This window comes from Leopardus geoffroyi, chromosome B3 (assembly GCF_018350155.1).
Source record: "Leopardus geoffroyi isolate Oge1 chromosome B3, O.geoffroyi_Oge1_pat1.0, whole genome shotgun sequence".
Taxonomy (NCBI): domain Eukaryota; kingdom Metazoa; phylum Chordata; class Mammalia; order Carnivora; family Felidae; genus Leopardus; species Leopardus geoffroyi.
The window spans coordinates 50,179,329-50,204,676 of record NC_059337.1 but is presented as its reverse complement, the minus strand read 5'-3'; the positions used below and the strand labels follow the sequence as shown (position 1 = coordinate 50,204,676).

At 35.9% G+C, this 25,348-nt stretch overlaps 1 protein-coding gene across 6 annotated transcripts in view; it reads left to right on the top strand.

Moving 5' to 3' along the window:
* UNC13C (unc-13 homolog C) overlaps positions 1-25,348 on the top strand; it is a 611,894-nt gene that overhangs the window by 405,250 nt on the left and 181,296 nt on the right. For all 6 annotated transcript variants that reach the window (XM_045449689.1, XM_045449688.1, XM_045449693.1 and 3 more), the window contains one exon: positions 23,671-23,756. In XM_045449689.1, coding sequence (XP_045305645.1) covers positions 23,671-23,756 — 86 coding nt within the window. The remainder of the gene's footprint in view (positions 1-23,670; positions 23,757-25,348) is intronic.

The following is a 25,348-nucleotide window of genomic DNA, read 5'->3' as shown; positions in this document are numbered from 1 at the left end:
CAGCCTGAGCTTCAGGTTGTCTCTCAAATTTTTATGAATGTCCAAGCCACCATCTTTGTTCTTTGTGGTTTCCATAGTTGAGAGTTTGCCAAGACTTGTCAATTTCCCAAAGGGAGGGGATAGCAAATGAAGGCTAATTAGAAGCTAGACCCTCAGGCAACTACTGGGAAAAAAATTTAATTAAGCCCTTTCAGAGAGAAACTGGAAAGTGGACATTTTTGCCTATTCCCTCTGCACTTAGCCCCGGTGTACAGACGTGGAGTTGGGGGAGGGGGTGTTCCTGCACCTGTTGTAAAGCTGCTTCTTTGTTTTCTATAGTCACTAATGCAAGCCCCATTAGCTATCAGATATAGGTGATTTGAGGAACCATTCCTCAGGTGGCAGCCGTAACTTGGGGCACCAGTGGTACAGACAAACTCATTTTGGAGAAATACTGGTAATTTGGCCTTGTTGTTAGAGCAAGCCAGAGGGATAAGATCGTAGAAATGCCCACCAGCTCCACCAAACTCTGGGAAGGATCTCAGCCAACTCCTAGATGCATGCTAAGTTAAAAGCTAGACCCCTAGGCTCATAAAATATGCAGTCTAGCCCTTTCCAGGAGAAGACTAGGAGATGGGCATTTTTGTGTTTGCTTTCTGGGCTGAACCTTGAGGGGATATCCACAGGGAGTGCTCACAAACCCATTAATAACTACTTATTTATTTACTATAATCCTGTGAGTCTTGAAGACATAAGCCCTCATTGGCTTTCAGAGCTAGGTGTTTTGAGGACCCATCCCACAGGTAGGAGTCCTTTTTTTAAAAAAAATATTTAAAGAATTTATTTACTTTTTTTGAGAGAGATAGAGCAAGCTGGGGAGGTGCAGAGAGAGAGAGAGAGAGAGAATCCCAAGCAGACTCCACACTGACAGCACAGTGCCTGATGTGGGGCTCAAACTCATGAACCATGAGATCGTGACCTGAGCCAAAATCTAGAGTAAGGTTTAACCTACCAAGCCACCCAGGAGTGCCATCAGGTGGGAGTCTTAAAAGTTGAACTAGGTATGCATTTCAAACCCTTTGCTCCTTTGGAGAAGATGACAGTTGGGAGTTCCCTCTTGATTATATGGTGCTGTGTCATGGGTGCAGTTTATGGCAACACTGCATCTAACCCTTTCCTACCCATTACAAACATGTTTGCTGCAGAAAAGGCGGGTGGGGGAAATAGGCAAAATGGATGAAGGGAGTGGAAAGTACAAGCTTCCTGTTTCAGAATGAATAAGTCATAGGAATAAAAGGCATAGCATAGAGAATATAGTCAGTAATATTTTAATAATGTTGTATGGTGATAGATGGTAGTTACACTTGTGAACATAGCATAATATGTAGAGATGTTGAATCACCATGTCGTACACCTGAAACTAATGTAACATTGTGTGTCAACTATACTCAAGTAAAAAAATTAAACAATAAAAAATTTAAATTCTTACAAAAGTGTTTATCATTCTAAAAAGTAGAGAGACTATACAATGCAGCCTTGTACCATCACTCACATTCAGGAATAGAGAAGATTTTGTCATATTTTCTTCATATATACATGGAGGTTTTTTTTTTCTTTGCTGAGTTATCTTAAGCAAATGCCAAACATTATATCATTTCATCCCTACATACTTCAGTATTCATCCCTAAAAATGATGGCTATTTTTTTGCATATCATAATGTTATTGTCACAACTAATAATATTACCAGTAATGCCAATATTACCTAAAAAAGGCCTATGGGGGATGGGGTAATAGGTGGCTTAGTTGGTTAACTGACTTGATTTCAGCTCATATCATAATCTCACAGTTGTGAGATCAAGCCCAATCTCTCTCTCTCTCTCTCTCTCTCTCTCCAATCCCCCATCTCCTGCCTATGCCCCTCTCCCACTCACACACATGTGCTCGCTCTCTATCTCTCAAAAAAAATGCCTTTTTACGTTTGATTTGTTTTCTTCAGGATCCCAATAAGGCTCACACACTACTTTTGGTAGTTAAGTGGCACAAATCTCTTTTATTCCAGCTCAGCTCCATTCACTTTTTGTTTATCCATGCCACTAATTTTTTACAGAAGCTACCTATCCTTTAGAATATTGCAAGTTATGGATCATTGTTTTTGCTTTTTTGTTATATTTAACTTGTTCCTCCATATTTGATACTCCCTATCTTTGAACATTATCATCTCTAAAAGCTCTTTAATCTTCTGTTTATTTATTTTTTTTCAAGATACCTAACAGGTAACTCTGTGTACTTCATACCCCATCATATAAAGGATCCCATTAAGTCTGGTTGTTTCCCTTTTGGTGATGCTAAGACTTGTCTGTACTGGCAGTCTGATCCCTTCATTCCAGAGTTCTCTGTTGACCTCTCCTCTAATCCTTTTAATTATTTATGATGATTTCAGAATCAGCTATTCCAGTAGGACTGTAAAATTGTGGTGTTATAATGTTATTCTTTCAATATTTATTATTTGGAATTTCTCTGTGAAGAACTTGCCTTCATTAACTAGGGCTATACTTACTTGATTACTCTGAAATAGAGTAAGGACAGGGAATATAACGCAAATACTTATTTTTTTCTTTTAGCTTAAAGATTTTTATTCCCATCTTTTATTTCCTGCTGTCTTTATTTTTATCATTTTCCATTAACATTCTCATTTAAATTTAACAAATATATATTGAGTACTCACTATTCATCAGGCACTATGCAAAGTTGGAGACCCAAAAATTTAATTGGAAAGAGATATGTACAAAATTAAACATTGGTCTTCAATTGGCTAATCAACGTGCCTGCCATGTGAGAAGTCCTGGGATTAAATTCTTTCCCTCATTGTCCCTTTTTGAAATAATCTAATGAGAAAAACTTGGTTTGCTCTTTGTAATTTGACTTTGAGAAATGCAGAGAATGAGACAATTGACAAGGAGAATAGATATTAAAAGGTTACAGGTTTGGTGATATGTGTAGTAAGTGATCTAAAATTAAGAATAAATCAAAATGAGGTATAAGCAGAAGCCAGGAGATAAATATTGCTGAAAGGGAAGGAGGCAGATGTCAGCAAAAGAAGAGAAGGGATACCTGGAAAGAAAAGCAGAAATGATGAGAGTAGCAGAACCATGCTCTTGGTGGATCTCTTGAGTGAAGATCCCATCTGTGGTCACCTATTGCTCTCCCCTGACTGCCTTCAACTCTGAAGCAGGTGCTTGTCCATGGTTCTACTGGTCATCGCTCCATCTTTCCTGAGTTCATCTTTCCTGAGGTTTTTGTATAATATGCCAGTGTACATTATTAGTCTCATTTCTCATTATGAAAATTAGGCTTCTAAAAATTACCTGTTAATTATTGGTAGTTGACTTAGGTCGATGATCTTCATAAGCAAAGTAGCATAACCTGTTACGATATGACATGGAATGACACATGTATTCCAGTGTAGTTGCAGTTACATTGCTGTTGAAGTGTGAAGGAATGCTTCGGCTTGAATTGTCAGAATATTAACAAACGCAAGCAGTCATTTCTGCAGACTAGGGTTTACAGTGGGAAGAATAGTCAGAAAATCCAAAAGTCTGAGCTCAAAGTACCTGACTAAAGGTCCAAAAGGAAACAAGCAATTTTGATAGTTTTTACCCATGTTAATTACAGCCATTTGAAATTTTTGTTGTTGTTGTTGTTGTTGTTGTTGTTATTGTTGTGTGTTTTTTTTAAATGTCTCACTTATTTTGGAGAGATAGAAAGAGAAAGACAGAGAATGAGTGGCAGAGGGGCAGAGACAGAGGGAGACACAGAATCCAAAACAGGCTCCAGGTTCTGAGATGTCAGCACAGAGCCTGATGCAGGCTGGAACTCCTGAACCTCGAGATCATGACCAGAGTCAAAGTCAGATACTTAACCCAATGAACCACCCAGGCACCCCTGTAGCCAGCTGGAATTTTAAAGCAGATCAGGGGGGCGCCTGGGTGGAGCAGTCGGTTAGGCGTCTGACTTCAGCCAGGTCACGATCTCGCGGTCCGTGAGTTCGAGCCCCGCATCAGGCTCTGGGCTGATGGCTCGGAGCCTGGAGCCTGTTTCCGATTCTGTGTCTCCCTCTCTCTCTGCCCCTCCCCCGTTCATGCTCTGTCTCTCTCTGTCCCAAAAATGAATAAACGTTGAAAAAAAAAAAAAAAGCAGATCAGGTATTTCTCTGCAAATTTCCAAAATAATACATCTTCTGGAAAAATTAAGACTATTTTTCTAAGACGGGGTACTTGGGGGGCTCGGTTAAGCATCAGATTCTTCATTTCAGCTCAGGTCATGATCTCACAGTTTGTGAGATTGAGCAGTGGGTCACTTATAGCACAGAGTATGTTTGGGATTCTCCCTCCCCCTTTATCTCTGCCTCTGTCCTGCTCATGCTCTCTCCCCTGTGTCTTTGTGTTTCTCAAAATAAATAAACATCAAAAAAAATTAAGAATATTTTTCTTTTTTAATTTTTTTAACATTTACTTTTGAAAGAGAGAGAGAAAGCATAAGCAGGGAGGGGCAGGAGAAAGGGAGACACAGAATCCAAAGCAGGCTCCATGCCCTGAACCGTCAGCACAGAGGCCGATGTGGGGCTTGAGCTCATGACCTGTGAGATCATGATCTGAGCGAAAGTCAGGTGATTATCTGACTGAGCCACCCAGGTGCCCCTAAATACAATTTTTCTAAGAGCACTATTATACAGGTGCTTACTAAGAATTGTATTACTTCGATCTCTCATGAAGATTTCAATTTTCTACCTCCCTTCCTGCACATCATAGAGGAAAGAAAGGTTCATCTTGGATTTCCAAGGTTTGTTATGCTTGCCAGATGATTTAGGCACCACTAGATATCTATATGTTCTAAGTACTATCATATAGGGAACTATAGGGAATTAACCGGAGCCAGGCATTATACTAATCATTTTTACAGTTTAATGTTTGAATTAATCCTAAACTCAATTCTAATGACATCAGTACTATTATCATCCCCAAATTACAGATGACACTGAAGCCTACAGAGGATAAGTAACTTTCTAGATCACACATCTAGTAAATGGCAGAACCAGAATGTAAGAACCTCTTTGATTCACAACAGGATGAATTTTAAGGAAAAGATGCTAGGAATAAAATGATGGGCATTAATCCTTCAATCCAACCCAAACATATCTGATGTTTTCATGATTAATCCGGATCTGGTCATGATAAACCTGTAACAATAATGACTCACTGATTCACAAAAAGTTTAAAGTGCAGGATATGCCATTTGGTACCAATTGCAATTGTGTATAAACCAATAAATAATGTAGGCAATCTGTTATGTATCAGAGGAAAAATAATTAATAGTTTGTACTTAGTGGCATCCTCAGGAGAAATCATGATTTTTCCCCCCTCAGAATTCACTGTTTTAAAGAATTTTACTTCCTGAACAATTGAGATAGGTAAAAATGATCAATTTTTCTTTGTTGATTAGGTGCCAGAAATGTGAGAACTGAGGTCCACATTTAATAACTCTATAGAATAAAAAATAGTACATTTTTTCAAGTTTACTTATTTTGAGAAAGAGAGAGCGCGCACACACGTAAGTGGGGGAGGGGCAGAGAGGGAGAGAATCCCAAGCAGGCTACACGCTGCCAGCTTACAGCCCAATTCATGGCTCAAACCCAGAAACCGTGAGATCATAACCTGACCCAAAGTTGAACACCCAACTGACTGAGCCATCCAGGTGCCCCTAAGAACATACATTTTGGTGGTTCAGTCAATTAAATGTCTGACTTTGGTTTAGGTCATGATCTCACAATTTGTGAGTTCAGGCCCCACATCAGGCTCTATGCTGGCAGCTCAGAGCCTGGAGCCTTCTTCAAATTCTGTGTCTCCCTCTCTTGCTGCCCTTACCCCACCCATGTGTGCTCTCTCTCTCTCAAAAAGAAGTAAACGCTAAAAGAAAAAGAACATATATTTCTATGTCTAATCTCATTTTATTTTATATCTTAATTTTTCCTTTAACTTGTCTACTTTCAAGTCAAATCTCATTGTATGTAGTAATTGTGTAAACTATCTTAATAGTTTTGAATGAGATGAATACATAAAAAGTAATAAGTAAAAATAAAAAGGACTATGTTTTAAGTATGCAGAGATAAAGGTGGTTTGAGTGGTTTAGAGATAAAATATTTTTGAGTGAGACAGACTGAGTCATGAGAACTTAAAAAAGTTTTGTAACATCTTTCAGACTGATATCCACATTTAAAAATTTGGGAGGGAAAAATAAGACCTAGCACCAATATCAGGATTCAGGAGATAAGGCATATAAGGTAGTTAGCCCAGGGCATGGCATTGCCTAGATGCTCTACAGTGTGAATTCCCATCTCTTTTCTTCTGCCTCAGTCTCCTTGCCCCACAACTTGAATATGAGAACTTGCTCCCCTTCAGGTCTCTAACCTGGAGTCTTACGTGTCGCTTGAGAAACAATTATCTGAATTCGGTGAATCCTATTTATTACTTCCCCATTCCCATAGCCCAAGGTTGTAGGCGATTCTGACCATCTTCACCTCCTCTGCTGCTGCCAGGTGACATTTTCATTGCCTTACAAAATCTTGAGTTTACTCGTTAACCTTGATCCATCTCTGATTTTTATTTTTCCTGTTTAAATTAAATATGTATATAAAGACCTGAGTTTAGTAAAATAATGCCTTAGGTTGTAAATGTAAATAAAGAGAAAACAAAAACATGAAAGGGTAATTGCGTTTAAACGACATTGGTGATCTACTTGGTTTTGGTGTAGGAGAGTTTACAAAGGAAAAATTATCACCAAAGGAAAGGTTCAATTAGATGAGTTTGCACTCCGAATATTTAAGCTGGTTTTGATTCCTAACCACAGTGCTATGATATGTTTTAGTTCCTCTTTAATACAGCTTTAACTTGTAAGGCTACTTTATAATTTACTAGTAGAGTCTTGCTTAATCAGGTTCATTCTTCTTGGCTATTGCTTCAAGATAATGGCAGTTAATTGCACTAATGCATGTCAAGTATTCTTTTTTTTTTTTTTTCAATTTATTTAAATTCAAGTTAGTTAATATACAGTGTAGTATTGGTTTCAGGAGTAGAACCCAGTGATTCATCACTTTATATAATACCCAGTGCTCATCCCAACAAGTGCCCTCTTTAAGGTGGTCACCCATTTAGCCCATCCCCAACTCAACAGAGTTGAGAACTCAGTTTGTTCTCTGTATTTAGAAGTCTCTTCTCATTTGCCTCCCTCTCTGTTTTTATCTTACTTTTGTTTCCCTTACTCTATGTTCATCTGTTTTGTTTCTTAAATTACACATACGAGTGAAATTATATGATATTTGTCTTTCTCTGACTTATTTCACTTAGCTAATACACTTGTTGGTTCCATCCACATTGTTGCAAATGGCAAGATTTTGTTCTTTTGGATCACCGTAAGTAGTATCCCATTGTATATATACCATATGTATTCTTAAATGGAAAACATATTAACAAAAGCTGAATTATTAGGATTTTTTTATAATGTGAAAAGAGCCCAGCAAACTAAATGTCTCTTAAATTATGAAGGTGATAATGAAGTTTCAGTTGTGTGCATGGCATGCAATAACAGAACCATTGCTTACTCATTTGTGACAAAGAATACTTTTTTTCAAAGACAAACTTTGCATATCAAAATAATACTTCACATTTAATGGATTCTAATCATATCTGTTGTGACTAATGAATGAATCCGTATTATCCAATTTGGCAGCAGTAGATTGTTTTTCTTATTTCACTAACAGATTTGCAGATAATAAATTGGGTTATTAAATTGCTGTGTCTCATGGGATTCAAGATTTAAAGCATTTATGCTTTGTATTAATTGCTACAAATTAAAAACAGGAGACATTCACATAACATTGGAATAGATCAGTTATTTCATCAAACCTCCTTTTAGAAATAATAGACTAAGTTAAGCTGTAACTGCACTTAAAATTAAGAAGTAGAGCTGTACATTAGAGAATTGAATCTGTGTACAGCAAAATCTCACAGATGCAGACAGGTATGAGGAGGGCCAATTGTATTTTTAAAATATGAATAATGAAATATAAAAATGTAATGTGTCATCTTCTATATATGTTTAACTTTCAAATGCATGTAATACTCACGAGCTTAGGAAATGGTTGTGGAAGTGAAAACCTCTTCCATACTGTTTGTTTCATAGTTTGGAATTTGTTTATAATTAGCATTTAAATCGTTAGAGTCCCCTTGTGATTTCTGAAGTTTATGAAACCAGATTACTCCTGTGAGTACATAAAAATTTCCCTCTGCAATCAAGTTCATTGCTATTAATCTTATTAACAACTTTTTTTTTCCTGGAGACTAAAAAGTACAAATTCAAATTTAAACTTCCATTAGGTTTCTATGATAATTTTGTTCACATTAGAAATCAGTGGAACTTAAATAATATTTTCCTTTATATCTCATTTACAGTTAAAATTTCATTACCATCAGCAAACATTTATTGAGTGTTTATGATGAGTCAGTGGCTGTACAAATTATTTACATGTAAAATATCATTTAATCTTCACCACATCCCTAGAAAAAGCCCTAAATTGTACATTTATTATTATCCCCATTTGACAGATGAGGACATTGAGTTTTAGAGATTATGCAATACTCCACTGGGTGAATTAGTCAAGTAGTAGAAGAGAAATCAAATATGTATCTTTTGGATTGTATTGAGGTGTAGCCACTACATTTTGTTGTTGTGGATTGTGCAGAGGAAATAGCAAGAGCTGTGTTAAATTGTGGAAAAGAAGGTTCCAGATTGCATAGACTTCTTAGCCAGCCTTAAGAAAGGGCAGAAATTTTCAACTGTGAAGTTTGTTGGAAGAAAACAGCTCTGCCTTTTGAATAATGCTCTGGTACTGGGGATACAGCACAGTAAAGCATAAATAATTTACCAACATGAGAGTATGTAGTTGCATATGTGGACAGAGTGAAAAAAAAAGCATTTGGGGGAATATGATTATTTTGTGCCCCCTGGAAATAAAATCTAACCAGCAGTTACTTAGACCTCAATAAAATCTATTAGGAGACATCTGAGTTGTCTCTTCTTTCACGCCAACAACAGATTTGCTTCTTCTGTCATATTTTGCTGATAGTTGGGAATTTTTCATCCTTTTTTTCTCTAGGTAGGTAGGAGCAAAGAAGTTGTTGTAGAAACTATTAGCTTTGCAGATTTTTTCACCAGGTTATATCTTGGCTTCTAGAAGTGTTTATATCATGTTAAATCATGTGGAGAGAATATATAATATACATACATGTGGTATATATACATAAACATATATTATATAAATTAATATATATTATATTTAGAAGATTGTATAATATTGGGTAGTGAAGAGATTCTAAATGGAGAGGAATTGTCTTCTAATGCTAAACAAAATTAATCAAAGAAAAAATAAATACTTTCTATCAGTTTTGAACTATAAAACAAATGTCAATAAAATTATACTAAGTTAAATCTTATGTTATCAGTAAAAGTATAGAATTTATATAGTAAAAGCACCATTCCTAATAGTAAGCGAGCTATAACGCAGTTTATAGTCATTGTACCCTTTGTCCTTGTCCTTCATAGCTAATTAATTAGTGTTAATTCTGCCTTGAGTACAACAGAGGACTTTAGCAAGAGGTGATGTTTGAACTGTGGTTTGAAGGAAGAAAGGGAAATTATGATCAAATGGAAATTCAGGAGGAAAGAGAATAGATGGAGAAAATGGTCAGAAGATGCGGGATATCACAAATGTTGAGAAATTGTAAGTAATCTTGGCGGGTAGAGCATGGAAAATATTGGAGAGTAGAGATAGAAGTTGGGATGAAATCATCACTGGCCAAGAAAGTAACTTTAAATGAATTGATACTTTTCTATGCTAATGAAGTGTAACAAGCAATTGATGATTTTAAAACAGCGGTTTGAAATATTACAGTCTGTGTTCTTAAAGGTAACTGAGGTGGTAAATGTAGAAGTGTACTGGAAGAGGGGGAAATGGAGGCAAATAGATAAACTAGTACAATTCTTGAGGCAAGTGAAGGTTAAGACTTGAATAAGGAATGTGACAGTAGGAATGGGGGTGGGACAGCAGATTTCACTGGTGTATCAAAGGAAGAATCCACAGAATTGTGGAAGGGAAAAGATGCTATAGATTGTGGCAGAGGTTGATGATGTAGTTTGCTATCTAGATTCAGGACTAAATAGTGTTGGTTTTTTATTATTATTATTTAACTAGATTATATATAATAAAAAGCCATAGAGGGGCCCCTGGGTGGCTCAGTGGGTTAAGTGTGATTTTGGCTCTTGATTTCACTCAGGTCATGATCTCATGGTTTGTGAGTTTGAGCTCTGCTTCGGGTTCTGTGTGGAGCCTGCTACGAGTTCTGTCTCCTTCTCTCTCTGCCTCTCCCCTGCTCATGTGCGTGCACTCTCTCTCAAAATAAATGAACTTTAAAAATTAAAAGGAAGAGCCAGAGAAATATTTTGAAATGCACCATAGAGAAGTAGCAAAGTAAAATAAAAAAAAATGGACATCAGAAGAACCTGTGTAACTATTAAATAAATAAACAAGCTTTGAGGTTTTGTTTGTTGTTGTTTCTAGCATAGGATATCCATTATCTCCTTAGGTAATGGTTAGTACAACCAAATTTGAAACCAGTATATCATAATACACTGTTTAGTAAAACAACTTCTAGAACAGATATCAGAAAATATGTTAGACCTCAAAGATTGTTTTCTGCATAAAAATGGAGCTTAGCAAGGAGTACGTCTTGAGATTTAAATTTAAAGAGGGACTGTTGTATAAAATATGAAGCTAATAGTTTGAATTATAAATAATTTTAGGCAAAATTAATAGACTAATACAAAAAAGTCAAAATTAGCTATGAAGACATTTTCAATGCTTAGGAATTTTTGTTACTGTCATAAAAAAAAGAATGAAAAATATGGTTGAGAAGCTAAGTTCTATTTCTGACTCTGCCATTCATTTGTTTCATGTTTTAGGACATATTTTTAAATCTCTAATGTTCTTGAGTCTAAAATGAATGTAATCAAAGCTAGCTTAGTATCTCTTAGTATAAAAATTTGTTGAATGTCTTCTCTTTATTGGGAGAGATCATGAACTTGGGGTAGTAGCTTCAGGCTCAAATCCTGACCACCAATCCCTCATTTTTTAAATAAGAATGTGAGAAAAAAAATGTTAATTACATATTTGGTAAAATTCCCATTAATTTTATTTCAAAAGAGAAATAATTTAAAAAATTTTAGGATTACAAAAATAATCTTATTTAGCTTCATAGGATGGTGTAAAGCAGAAAATAAAAGTTGTCATCTTTATGCATCATTTTTGTGAAGATAATAAATGAACATAAGAACCCCCTCACCCAAACCTTACCAATTTTCAATAGCTGGGTGTATTTTATTCCAACTAATGTTTTCTGTGCATATAAGCATAGGTATTCATTTAATAGTGTTTATTATATGCATATTACATATACAGGCATTAATATATTTTTACAATATATGGGAATCATATTATGTATACTAATCTGTAATTTGCTTTGTTCACATAACACTACCTGCTAGGCATCTTTTTTGTCTCAATACAAGCAGATCTGTCTTATTCTTTTTGATAGTTACATAATGTTCTGTCATTTCATACAACATCAGGATGATGCATCCCATAGAGGGGACTCCTGGGGTACAGGACAAAAGGGAATGGGAGTAACACAGATGTTGGAATTGCATACGATTTGGAATCCTGTACAGAGTCATGAGATGACTTTTGAAAAACGGATTCAAACACGTCCTAAGTTTTTTACCATTGTTTAATGTTTTCTAATCTGAATGTTTTCAATAAAAATTTTTCACTATTTTAATGAAAATTTCATTATTAGAAAGGTTGGACATCTCTTTTCCTAGGTTTAATAAGCTTTTGTGTTTTTCTTTTTAAATTGACCATTCATCCCATTAGCCACTTTTTTCTAATATTCATCTTTTTCCTGTAGATTTGTACCAGTTCCCTTTATATTAATATTACCCCTTTGCTCTTAATACATCTTGCATATATTTTTCTAATGTGTTGTTTTTATTTTAAATGGTTGTTTGGTTGGTTTAAGTTTTGCATCATTGAGGATTTAATACTAATGATTTAATACTAATGATTAATGAAAAACACAAAGTTTTTCAACAGTGAAAATCAAACTTGACATAGATTGGTTCTACACTTGAGAAAATTCTGAGACAGTTAGTTTTTAGAATTTTTGTTTTGAAGTTATTTCATTGAAGCTTCCAAATTAAATGAAAATATATTTTAGAAATCACTTTTAGGGTTATTTCATGTGGTAATTATAACCATTAACTGGGGTACACAACTTCTTTCTTCCATTAACTAATATGTTTCCTCTCCATGAATTTCTTATGATGTATGCACATGTTTAGTAGGAAACTGTGTTGGATATGTGATGACTGTCTCTCCTACAAGCATCAACTGATACACCGAGAGACAAAGACTGAGAACTTGAGAAGCTAGACAAAGAGTAGCAGCTGAAAAACAGAAAGGTGAACACAAGAACAGGAGAATAATTGAAATTCAGGCCCTATGAAGTAGCGGGTCGAGGTGAACATCCAAGTCATACATATGGGGCTAGGAAGGGATACATGCTAGGAGTGAGCGTGAATAAAATACAGATCCAGTTTGAGTGAATTCAGGTCGTGAATGGAGAAAGGTCATCTCTCTCAAACCCTAAAATACAGCTGCCAGAAGAAACATGAATCCTTTCTGAAAAATACTAACATCATTCACAGACTTAAATTGTATAGACATCTTTCACAAGCAATGTCTTTCATTCAATCAAAAATAAGCAGGTATTATAAGAGATTAATATAATAGAATTTAGAGACTCATATATTATAATTTTGATTGATATATTAAGAAATTAAATAACACAATGAAAAAATTCAGCTCTGACCTTGAAACTACTGAAAGGATCAGAAAGAAATTCTAGAACTAAAAACTACAACAATGAAATTAATAATAATTTAGACCTAAGGAAAGAATTAGTAAACATGAAGATAGTACAGAAGAAAATAACCACAATGAAGTTCAAGGACACAAAAGATGTAAAATAAAGATGGTTTATAAAAGTTAACTATATGATGGGGTATAAAGTAAATCTCAACAAATTTCAAAAGAATGGAATCATTCAAAATGTGCTCTTTGACCTTAGTTTAATTAAGAAGAAAACAGCAACAAAAAGATATTAGGAAATCCAAATAGCTGAAGTTAAGAAATCAAGATTAGATAAATAACATATGGTTTCACTTACATGTGGAATCTAAAAAAACAAAATGAACAAGCAAAAAGCAGAAACAGACCTATAAATACAGAGAATAAACTGATGGTTGCCAGAGGGGAGGAGTACGGGGCAATGGGCAAAATTGGTGATAGGGTGTGGGAGGCACAGACTTCCAGTTAGTGAGTGTATAAGTCACAGGGATGAAAGGTAAAGTATAGGAAATATAGTCAGTGATAGTGGAATAGGGTTGTCTGGTGAACGTTGTGATCCATAGTGACAGTGAGCAGAGCAGAGCATAATGTAGGGAGATACTGAATCATTATGTTGTACACCTGAACATAACATAACATTATGTCAACAATACTTCAATAAAAAAAGATATTAGAACATTAAAATTGCATACATTCCAAAATAGAAAAAAAAATCAAAATTAAAAATTTGAAATATTTTGATTGGATTAATATGAATATATAATATAATATAATATAATATTATTAGGATATAGCTAAATGCAGTTCCTGAAAGAAATTTATACCTTAAATACACATTAGATTGGAAAAAATCTCCCAAATTACTTATTTAAGTATCATTCTTAAGAATTTAAACAAGAAACAATTTATTAAACCTAAAGAAAATGGATGTTAGGAAATAATGAGCAGAAATGATGAAATAAAAAACACATAGTGATGTAACTACTAACATTAAAATATACAATATATTTATCACCCCCAAATTTCTTCACACTCCTTTATAGTCAACCCCTCTTTACACCCCAAGTCACTGGCAACCACTCATAAGTTTTCTGTCTCTGTATTTTTGCCTTTTCGATAATGTATTGGAATCATGGTATGTAGGCCTTTGACTATAGCTTTTTTCATTGAACATAATTCAATTGGTACTCATGTGCATTGTTACATGTATTGGTACTTTATTCCTTTTTATTGCTTAAAAAATTCCATTCTGTGAATCTGTCTCCATTGATTTATCCTTTCATTAGTTGAAGGACATTGATGTTGCAGTTTTAGGTGATTAAGAATTAAGCAATATGTACAGCTTTTGTTGCAAATATAGTTGCATTTCTCTTTGATAAATACCTAGAAGGAGACTATTAGTTAAACATATATCTACCCTTATAAGAAATTGCCAAATTGTTTTCCAATCTGATTCTAACATTTTGTCAGCCAAAATGTATCCACATTCTAGCTCCTCTACAACGTTGCTAACCTTTGGTATTGTCAGCTTTTGTTCTGTTTCTTTTGTTTTCAAGCTGTTCTAGTAGACATATAGTGGTATCACATTATAGTTTTAATTTGAAAGTACCTAAAGGCTAATGTTGAGCACATTGTCATGTGCTTATTTTTCATCTAATTACCTTCCTTGCTGAAGTGTCTTTGAAATCCTTTGCCCATTTTTTTAAAAAATTATTGATATTAGAGAGTAATTTATATATTCTGGGTAAAATTCCTTTATCATATATGTGTCTTGCAAACTGTTTTCTCCTATATTGTTGCATATCTTTTTATTTTCTCAACAGTACCTTCTAAAAAACAGACTTTAATTTTCATGAAGTCTAATTTATGAGTATGCTTTGAATTTTTTGCCTCACATCTAAGCAACCACTGCCTAATGCAAACTCATAAAGATTTTTTACTATTTCTTTTAGAAGTTTTATAGTTTAAGCTTTTATATTTAGGTAGGTATATTTATATTTAGGTAGATGGTCCATTTTGAGGTAATTTTTTATATGTTGTGAAGTATGGGTTGAAGTCTCTTTATTTTTTTTGCATATGGATATCCAGTTACCCTAGCACAACTTGTTGAAGCTACCCTTTCCCTATTTAATTACCATAATATCTTAGTGAAAATTAATTAACCTTGTATTTGAAGATGGACTGTCTTAATTACTATATTTCACTGTAAGCTGTGAAGACATGGAGATGTAAATGTTCTGGGTTTTTTAAAATTATTTTTTAATATGAATTTTATTGTCAAATCGGTTTCCATACAACACCCAGTGCTCATCCCAACAGGTGCCCTCCTCAATGCCCATCACCGACCTTCCCCTCCCTCCTACCCCCCCATCAACCCTCAGTCTATTCTCATTTTTTAAGAGTCTCTTATGGTTTGGCTCCCTCCCTCTCTAACTTTTTTTTACCACCTTTCCCTCCCCCATGGTCTTCTGTTAAGTTTCTCAGGATCCACATAAGAGTGAAAACATATGGTATCTGTCTTTCTCCATATAACTTATTTCACTTAGCATAACACTGTCCAGTTCCACCCATGTTGCTACAAAAGGCCATATTTCATTCTTATTGCCACGTAGTATTCCATTGTGTATATAAACCACAATTTCTTTATGCATTCATCAGTTGATGGACATTTAGGCTCTTTCCATAATTTGGCTATTGTTAAAAGTGCCGCTGTAAACATTGGGGTACAAATGCCCCCATGCATCAGCACTTCTGTATCCCTTGGGTAAATTCCTAGAAGTGCTATTGCTGGGTCATAGGGTAGATCTATTTTTAATTTTTTGAGGAACCTCCACACTGTTTTCCAGAGCGGCTACACCAGTTTGCATTCCCATCAACAGTGCAAGAGGGTTCCCGTTTCTTCATATCCTCTCCAGCATCTATAGTCTCCTGATTTGTTCATTTTAGCCACTCTGACTGGCATGAGGTGGTATCTCAGTGTGGTTTTGATTTGTATTTCCCTGATGAGGAGCGACATTGAGCATCTTTTCATGTGCCTGTTGGCCATCTGGATGTCTTCTTTAGAGAAGTGTCTATTCATGTTTTCTGCCCATTTCTTCACTGGATTCTTTGTTTTTCGGGTGTGGAGTTTGGTGAGCTCTTTATAGATTTTGGATACTAGCCCTTTGTCCGATATGTCATTTGCAAATATCTTTTCCCATTCCATTGGTTGCCTTTTAGTTTTGTTGATTGTTTCCTTTGCAGTGCAGAAGCTTTTTATCTTGAGGAGGTCCCAATAGTTCATTTTTTGCTTTTAATTCCCTTGCCTTTGGGGATGTGTCAAGTAAGAAATTGTTGCAGCTGAATCAGAGAAGTTTTTTTTCTTCTTTCTCCTCTAGGGTTTTGGTGGTTTCCTGTCTCACATTCAGATCCTTTATCCATTTTTGAGTTTATTTTTGTGAATGGTGTAAGAAAGTCGTCTAGTTTCATTCTTCTGCATGTTGCTGTCAGTTCTCCCACCACCATTTGTTAAAGAGTCTCTTTTTTCCATTGGATATTATTTCCTGCTTTGTCAAAGATTAGTTGGCCATACACCTGTGGGTCCAATTCTGGAGTTTCTATTCTATTCCATTGGTCTATGTGTCTGTTTTTGTGCCAATACCATGCTGTCTTGATTATTACATCTTTGTAGTAGAGGCTAAAATCTGGGATCGTGATGCCTCCCACTTTGGTCTTCTTCTTTGATATTACTTTGGCTATTCGGGATCTTTTGTGGTTCCATACAAATTTTAGGATTGCTGGTTCTAGCTTAGAGAAGAATGCTGGTGCAATTTTGATTGGGATTGCATTGCATGCATAGATTGCTTTGGGTAGTATTGACATTTTAACAATATTTATTCTTCCAATCCATGAGCATGGAATGTTTTTCTATTTCTTTGTAACTTCTTCAATTTCTTTCATAAGCTTCCTATAGTTTTCAGCATACAGATCTTTTACATCTTTGCTTAGGTTTATTCCTAGGTATTTTATGATTCTTGGTGCAATTGTGAATGGGACCATTTTCTTTATTTGTCTTTCTGTTACTTCATTATTAGTCTATAAGAATGCAACTGATTTCTGTACATTGATTTTGTATCCTGCAACTTTGCTGAATTCATGTATCAGTTCTAGCAGACTTTTGGTGGAGTCTATCAGGTTTTCCATGTATAATATCATGCCATCTGCAAAAAGTGAAAGCTTGACTTCATCTTTGCCAATTTTGATGCGTTTGATTTCCTTTTGTTGTCTGATTGCTGTTGCTAGAACTTCCAACCCTATATTAAACAACACTGGTGAGAGTGGACATCCCTGTCATGTTCCTGATCTCAGGGGGAAAGCTCTCAGTTTTTCCCCATTGAGGATGATGTTAGCTGCGGGCTTTTCATAAATGGTTTTTATGATGTTTAAGTATGTTCCTTCTATCCCGATTTTCTCGAGGGTTTTTATTAAGAAAGAATGCTGTATTTTGTCAAATGCTTTTTCTGCATCGATTGACAGGATCATATGGTTCTTATCTTTTCTTTTATTAATGTGATGTGTCACATTGATTGCTTTGCAAATGTTGAACCAGCCCTTTAGCCCAGGAATGAATCCCACTTGATCATGGTGAATAATTCTTTTTATATGCTATTGAATTTAATTTGCTAGTATCTTGTTGAGAATTTTTGCAGGCATATTCATCAGAGATATTGGCCTGTATTTCTGGTTTTTTGTTGGGTCTCTGTCTGGTTTGGGAATCAAAGTAATGCTGGCTTCATAGAATGAGTCTGGAAGTTTTCCTTCCCTTTCTATTTTTTGGAACAGCTTGAGGATAGGTATTATGTCTGGTTTAAATGTCTCATAGCATTCCCCAGGGAAGCCACCTGGTCCTGGACTCTTATTTGTTGGGAGATTTTTGATAACTGATTCAATTTCTTTGCTGGTTATTGGTCTGTTCAAGTTGTCTATTTCTTCCTGTTTGAGTTTTAGAAGTGTATGGGAGCTTAGGAATTTGTCCATTTCTTCCAAGTTGTCCAGTTTGTTGGCATATAATTTTTCATAGTATTCCCTGATAATTGCTTGTGTTTCTGAGGGATTGGTTGTAATAATTCCATTTTCATTCATGATTTTATCTATTTGGGTCATCTCCCTTTTCTTTTTGAGAAGCCTGGCTAGAGGTTTATCAATTTTGTTTTTTTTTTTTTTTTTTTTTTTTCAAAAAACCAACTCTTGGTTTCGTTGATCTGCTCTACAGTTTTATTAGATTCTATATTGTTTATTTCTGCTCTGATCTTCATTATTTCTCTTCTTCTGCTGGGTTTGGGGTGTCTTTGCTGTTCTGCTTCTATTTCCTTTAGATGTGCTGTTAGATTTTGTATTTGGATTTTTCTTGTTTCTTTAGATAGGCTTGGATTGTAATGTATTTTCCTCTCAGGACTGCCTTCGCTGCATCCCAAAGTGTTTGGATCATTGTATTTTCATTTTCATTTGTTTCCATATATTTTTTGAATTTCTTCTCTAATTGTCTGGTTGACCCATTCCTTCTTTGGTAGGGTGTTCTTTAATCTCCATGCTTTTGGAGGTTTTCCAGACTTTTTCCTGTGGTTGATTTCAAGTTTCATAGCATTGTGGTCTGAAAGTGTGCATGGTATGATCTCACTTCTTTTACACTTATGAAGGGCTGTTTTGTGACCCAGTATGTGATCTATCTTGGAGAATGTTCCATGTGCACTTGAGGAGAAAGTATATTCTGTTGCTTTGGGATGCAGAGTTCTAAATATATCTGTCAAGTCCATCTGATCCAATGTATCATTCAGGGCCCTTGTTTCTTTATTGATCCTTTGTCTAGATGATCTATCTATTGTTGTAAATGGGGTATTAAAGTCCCCTGCAATTACCACAGTCTTATCAGTAAGGTTGCTTATGTTTGTGATTAATTGTTTTATATATTTGGGGGCTCCCATATTTGGCACATAGACATTTATAATTGTTAGCTCTTCCTGATGGATAGACCCTGTAATTATTATATAATGCCCTTCTTCATCTCTTGTTACAGGCTTTAATTTAAAGTCTAGTTTGTCTGATATAAATATGGCTACTCTAGCTTTCTTTTGACTTCCAGTAGCATGATAGATAGTTCTCCATCCCCTCACTTTCAATCTAAAGATGTCCTCAGGTCTAAAATGAGTCTTTGTAGACAGCAAATAGATGGGTCTTGTTTTTTTATCCATTCTGGTACCCTGTATCTTTTGGTTGGAGCCTTTAGTCCCTTTACATTCAGTGTTATTATAGAAAGATATGGGTTTAGAGTCATTGTGAAGTCTGTAGGTTTCATGCTTGTAGTGATGTCTCTGGTACTTTGTGGTCCTTGCCACATTTCACTCACAGAATCCCCCTTAGGATCTCTTGCAGGGCTGGTTTAGTGGTGATGAATTCCTTCAGTTTTTGTTTGTTTGGGAAGACTTGTATCTCTCCTTCTATTCTGAATGACAGACTTGCTGGGTAAAGGATACTCGGCTGCATATTTTTTCTGTTCATCACATTGAAGATTTCCTGCCATTCCTTTCTGGCCTGCCACGTTTCAGTAGGTAGGTCTGCTACCACTTTTATGTGTCTACCTTTGTAAGTTAAGGTTTTTTATCCCTAGCTACTTTCAGAATTTTCTCTTTATCCCTGTATTTTGCCAGTTTCATTATGACATGTCATGCAGAAGATTGATTCTGTTATGTCTAAAGGGAGTTCTCTGTGTCTCTTGGATTTCAATGCCTTTTTTCCCCCAGATCAGGGAAGTTCTCAGCTATGATTTGTTCAAGTACACCTTCAGCCCCTTTCTCTCTCTTCTTCTTCTGGAATTCCTATGATACGGATATTGTTCCCTTTGATTGCATCACTTAGTTCTCTAATTCTCCCGTTATACTCTTGGATTTTTTTTATCTCTCTTTTTCTCAGCTTCCTCTTTTTTCATAATTTTATCTTCTAATTCACCTATTCTCTCCTCTGCCTCTTCAATCCGTGGTGTGGCTGCCTCCGTTTTATTTTGCTCCTCATTTATAGCATTTTTTAGCTCCTCGTGATTATTTCTTAGTCCCTTGATCTCTGTAGCAATAGATTCTCTGATGTCCTGTATGCTTTTTTCAAGCCCAGTGTTTAATTTTATGACTATTATTCTAAATCCTTGTTCTGTTATATTGCTTAAATCACTTTAGATCAATTTGTTAGCTGTTGATATTTCCTGGAGTTTCTTTTGAGGACAATTCTTCCATTTTATCATTTTGGTAGTCCCTGCAGTAGCTCCAAACTGCAGGGCACTTCCCCTGTGTTGTCTGGAGTAACTTGTTTTGGTGGGCAGGGCTGCAGTCAGACCTGAAATCTACCCCCAGCCCACCACTGGGCCACAGTCAGACTGGTGTGTACCTTATCTTCCCCTTTCTCAGAGGCAGGACTCACTGTGGAGTGGGATGGCCCCTGTCTGGGCTACATGCACACTGCCAGGCTTGTGGTGCTGCTTCTATGGGATCTGGTGTATTAGCCGGGGTGGATGCACAAGGTGCACAGGGGTGGGAGGGGCAGGCTTAGCTGGCTTTGATGTATGTGGTCCCCTGCGGGAGGGGCCCTACAGCACCCAGAGGGAAGCAGGCCCATCAGAGGGATGGATCCACAGAAGCACAGCATTGGGCGTTTGTGCAGTGCAAGCAAGCTCGGTGAGGGGAACTGGTTCCCTTTGGAATTTTGGCTAGGGGATGGGAGAGGGAAATGGTGCTTGCCAGTGCCTTTGGTCCCCACTGAGCTGAGCTCTGCCTTCCAAGGCTCAACACCTCTCCCTCCTGGTGTCCTCTCGCTCTCCCCACACTCTGAGAGCAGAGGTGTTGACTTTTAACATTCCAGATGTTAAGTCCCTCTGGCTGCCAGAACGCATGCAGTCCAGCCCCTCCGCTTTTGCCAGCCAGACTTTTGGGGCTCTGCCTTGCCAGGAGGGCTGCCCCTCCACTGCCCCAGTTCCCTCCCACCAGTCCATGTAGCACGCACTGCCTCTCCGCCCTTCCTACCCTCTTCCATGGGCCTCTTGTCTATGCTTGGCTCCAGGGAGTCCCTTCAGCTAGTCTTCTGGAAGTTTTCTGGGTTGTTTAGGCAGATGTGGGTGGAATCAAAGCGATCAGCAGGACGAGGTGAGCCCAGCGTCCTCCTATGCCACCATCTTCCTAATCCTATCTCCCAAAGGCTTTTGTCTTGAAATCTATATTATTTTTTGTTCTTCTTAGTCTTTTGCTTTACCAAGTAAATTTTACAGTCACTTTGTCAGTTTCCACACAAAAAAAATCCTGCTGGAATTCTGATTGAGATTCATTGAATCTATAAATCAATTTGGAAAAAAATGACATTCTAACAATATCTAGTATATCCTTCCTTAAGTATAATACATTTCTCCATTTAGGTTTCATTTGGTGTCTCTCCTCAGTACTTTGTAGTTTTATTCTTATAAATCTTGTACATATGTTTTTACATTTATACCTAAGTATTGATAAATTTTTCTGCTATTTTGAATGATACCATTATTTTAATTTCAATTTCCAGTAGTTCATTGCTAGTATATAGAAATAATTTTGTGTATTGACTTTACATTCCGTGACCCTCTGAACCAAATTAGTAGCTTTTTTCTAGGTTATTTTTAGGATTCTTCACAGATTATCATGTGTCTTCCCTAGAATTTTATTTCTTCCTTTGCTATATGTCTATTTTCCTCTTGTCTTATTTCTTTTTCTTGCCTTTTTCAATCTTTAGGAACACTTGTATAATGTTTAATAGAAGTAGTGAATGTAAATATCACTACTTTGATTCTGATCTTAGCTTGAGACTATTAACTAAAATGTTAGTTGTAGGTTTTTGCAGATTCTCTTTATAAGGTTGAGTTCCCTCTACTTTCTAATTTTCAGAGCTTTTGTTTATTTTTCACGAATGAATGTTGAGCTTTGTCAGATACTTTTTCTGGATCTATTGAGATAATAAGTTTTTCTCTTTAGTCTGTTGATATAATAAATTACATTGATTCATTTTTTAATGTAGAACTGACATTGCATTTTGGACATTAACTTCTCTCGATCATGATGTATTACCCTTTTTATATATTGAAGGATTGAATTTGCCATTTTTTTACTGAGAATTTTGCAAGTATTTTTGTGAGAGATATTATTTGTTAGTTTTCTTTTTGTATTACGTCTTTTTTTAAATATCAGAACACTATAAAGTGAATTAATATGTTCTTTGTTCTTGATTCAAAAAATTAATTTCCTCCTTTTATGAGTTTAAAGCATTCTCATTATGTCATATTACTTACAATTTTGTTACTGCATAATTGTTACATAAAAATTAATATGCCACAAATTGTGATGTTAGTAGCTATCCACGAATGAAAACTGTTGAAATAAATTACTCGCCCAAAGTTATTTTTATATCAATAGAGTAAAATTTAATATTGAAAACTAATTTGTATACATTTAGGTTATATATTCTTGTATCATAGGTGTTCTGAGTTTACTTGATAAATGTACAGATTCTGCATGTTAGTTTTAAAATATCAATTGACATTATTAGGCAAATTGATAGATGGCAGTCGGTAAGGAATATGTGATGAAACATGCCTACTTTTGGTGGCAAGTGGGGCTAGAATAGTCTTATGTAGTGTCAGTGTTGGTGGTGGTGGTGTTTTTCTTATTTGAGGTCATATTGAGTTCATATTAACTTAGATAACACTTTCTATCCCATTTAGGAATGTTACTCTGTTTTGATTTAAACTCAAAAATATATTGAATGTGAGAGCTATTTTTGTTCCTTAACATATTTTTTGTCTCTTAGTATATATTATTTTTGTATGCGTGTATATATTAAATATTTGTGAGAAAAGAAAGTACTTTCAGTCTTAACATATTGGCATGTGGTGTTTTCAGTATAATGAAAAGACTTGGTCATTATCTTCGTTGGGCTTATGTTACTAGGAGTTTTATCATAAGATTGAAAACCCATCCAAACAGACTGGGTATTTAGCAGCCATAGTAATCTTAGTCCTAAAGTCTATTTGACCTAAAACACAGAGTTGCTTGGAAATTCTAGAGTCCTGATTAATGGGTTCACAGTGGGCCATTTTACAAGAAGTGAGGAGCCTTTCTGGAGATAATTTACTTTAAGCAAATAGAGAGTGGAAGCATTCAAGCTTGCTTTAAGGAAAATGGCTAACAAATGAATGCAAGGTGTTGTTTTGTTGTTGTGCAGTACCAGGGACTCAGAATCATATGCCCTATCTTCAGAATTGAATTATATGAAAATAGAGTGCTTGACCAAACTAAAGGGCTTTTTAGAGCAAACAAACACATAGCCTAAGACATCCATCACGAGCCCCAAGCACCACTTTGGTACTAATGCTACAGAGTCTGTTTTCCCAGCACCAAATAATTGTGTTTATTTCTGTACTCTGGTATGTGGCTTTTTCCCTATGAAAGTTTATAAAGAAAAATCTCATAAATAAAAGTATTTATGAGGTATATAACAATTACTGTGGCATATATGTAAAGCTGTTTTTTAGGCACATTTCTCTTTCCGATGCACTAATATATGTGTTTGGTTTTAGGTTTCCTCAAGAACTGAACATGGGAAAAATAAGCGCTGAAATTATGTGGACCCTTTTTGCTCAGGATATGAAATATGCATTAGAAGGTAATTACGAATATTTATACCTCTTTGAACACGTTTTAAGTAAATTGTGATGTTAATTTCTTGATCTTAAATGTAAAGAACTGATGGAATAGAACATTGTAGTGATTAGTTCTAAAACGTATTTCTACATTATTGGGAAATATAGATCTCAAAGTCTTTTAAAAGCCCTAAAAGCATACATTTTTAATCAAGTTGTCTACGTTGCAGGATCATAATAAGTATTTCACTTGTAGGACAATGCTCAGATGCAGGAATACCTTATGGCAGTTCATTTACCAAAGCAGACCATATTGAAGGCGTGAGTGAGTAGTATTAGTCCAGCAATTTGTCTAGGTAGACTTGGAAATTGTACCCATGGTTATGAAAGTTAGAATCTGACCAGTTTTTAAAAAGACCATGGCAAAGCCATTTATCATGAACTCTGCTCTCAGTCAGTCTAAATCTTCTAAGGGAAATAGAGCTCTTTAAAATAGAACTCTAAGTTTAAAAATTCTATCCATATCCTTTGAGCACTCACACTATGGTTAGAGTTAGAGCACTGGAAACCAGTCTAGAGTTCCTGTCCTCTAGGGACTTAGAGTCAAGTAGCAAATTTTCTTTGCATTTGTTCAACAGTATATTTTGAAATCCTAGATGCTAAATGTCCATCACTATACTCAGTGTGGAGTATATAGCAGTGAACAAGACAGCCACGGTCCCTGCCCTCAACAAAATTATGGAGGGTAGCCACAAGAAGTATGGGGTGGTCAAGTCTAATGATGATAGAATGTTTAGAGGAAAAGCACCTAAATCAGATTTGGGACATGGGAGCAAGGTAGGCTTTCTAGAGGCACTTAGTCTGAGGAAGTGTTATCTTGACCAAAACCTGAAGTATAAGTAGGAGTTAGTTCTGGGAAGAGATGAGCAAGAAACATCTCTTTCATGTCCTGGCAGAGGACAGACTGTTAGCAGTTAGAGTGAGTACAAGGTACGTTCACGAAAATCGCACTCAGCAGGCCCTATGAACAAGACATAGCAAGAAGAGAGGCTGGAAAAACTAGCAGGGACCAGCATACAGGACCTGGTGGGATGTGGTGAGGAGTTTAACTCTCTGCGAAGACAAATAAGAGACAATGAAAGGATTTCAGAAGTACATGTCTTGTTCAGATTTGCAACTTAGAAAAAGCATTTTGGCTGTAATATGAAGAACAGATTATAGGGTAAGACTGGTACAGAGTTCATGCTCATTGTATCATGTTGTTGTTTTTATTTTTGTTTTTTTAGCATTGCTAAAATGTAAGCATGTTGCTGGGGGACACAGAGGGAACATATAGACGTTTTTGTTATTTGAAAAAGAAGGCACACAGTAGATTTTAATATCCAGTTTTCTGGTAAAGTCCAGCTCTCCCACCCACAAATAGAGAGGTTTTCTGTCTTTAAAATTAAACCAGACTGTTGAGAGGCACAAACTCCTTATTCTTCAATAAGATGTTTCTTCCCCATTGTATTAGTCAGCCTTGTTCTCTCTACTTCTGTGCCTGCCTCCCACCAACTACATCCTTTCCTACCAATCTCCTTCAGTTTTCTCTTTGAAATTCAAGAATCTCTTAAGT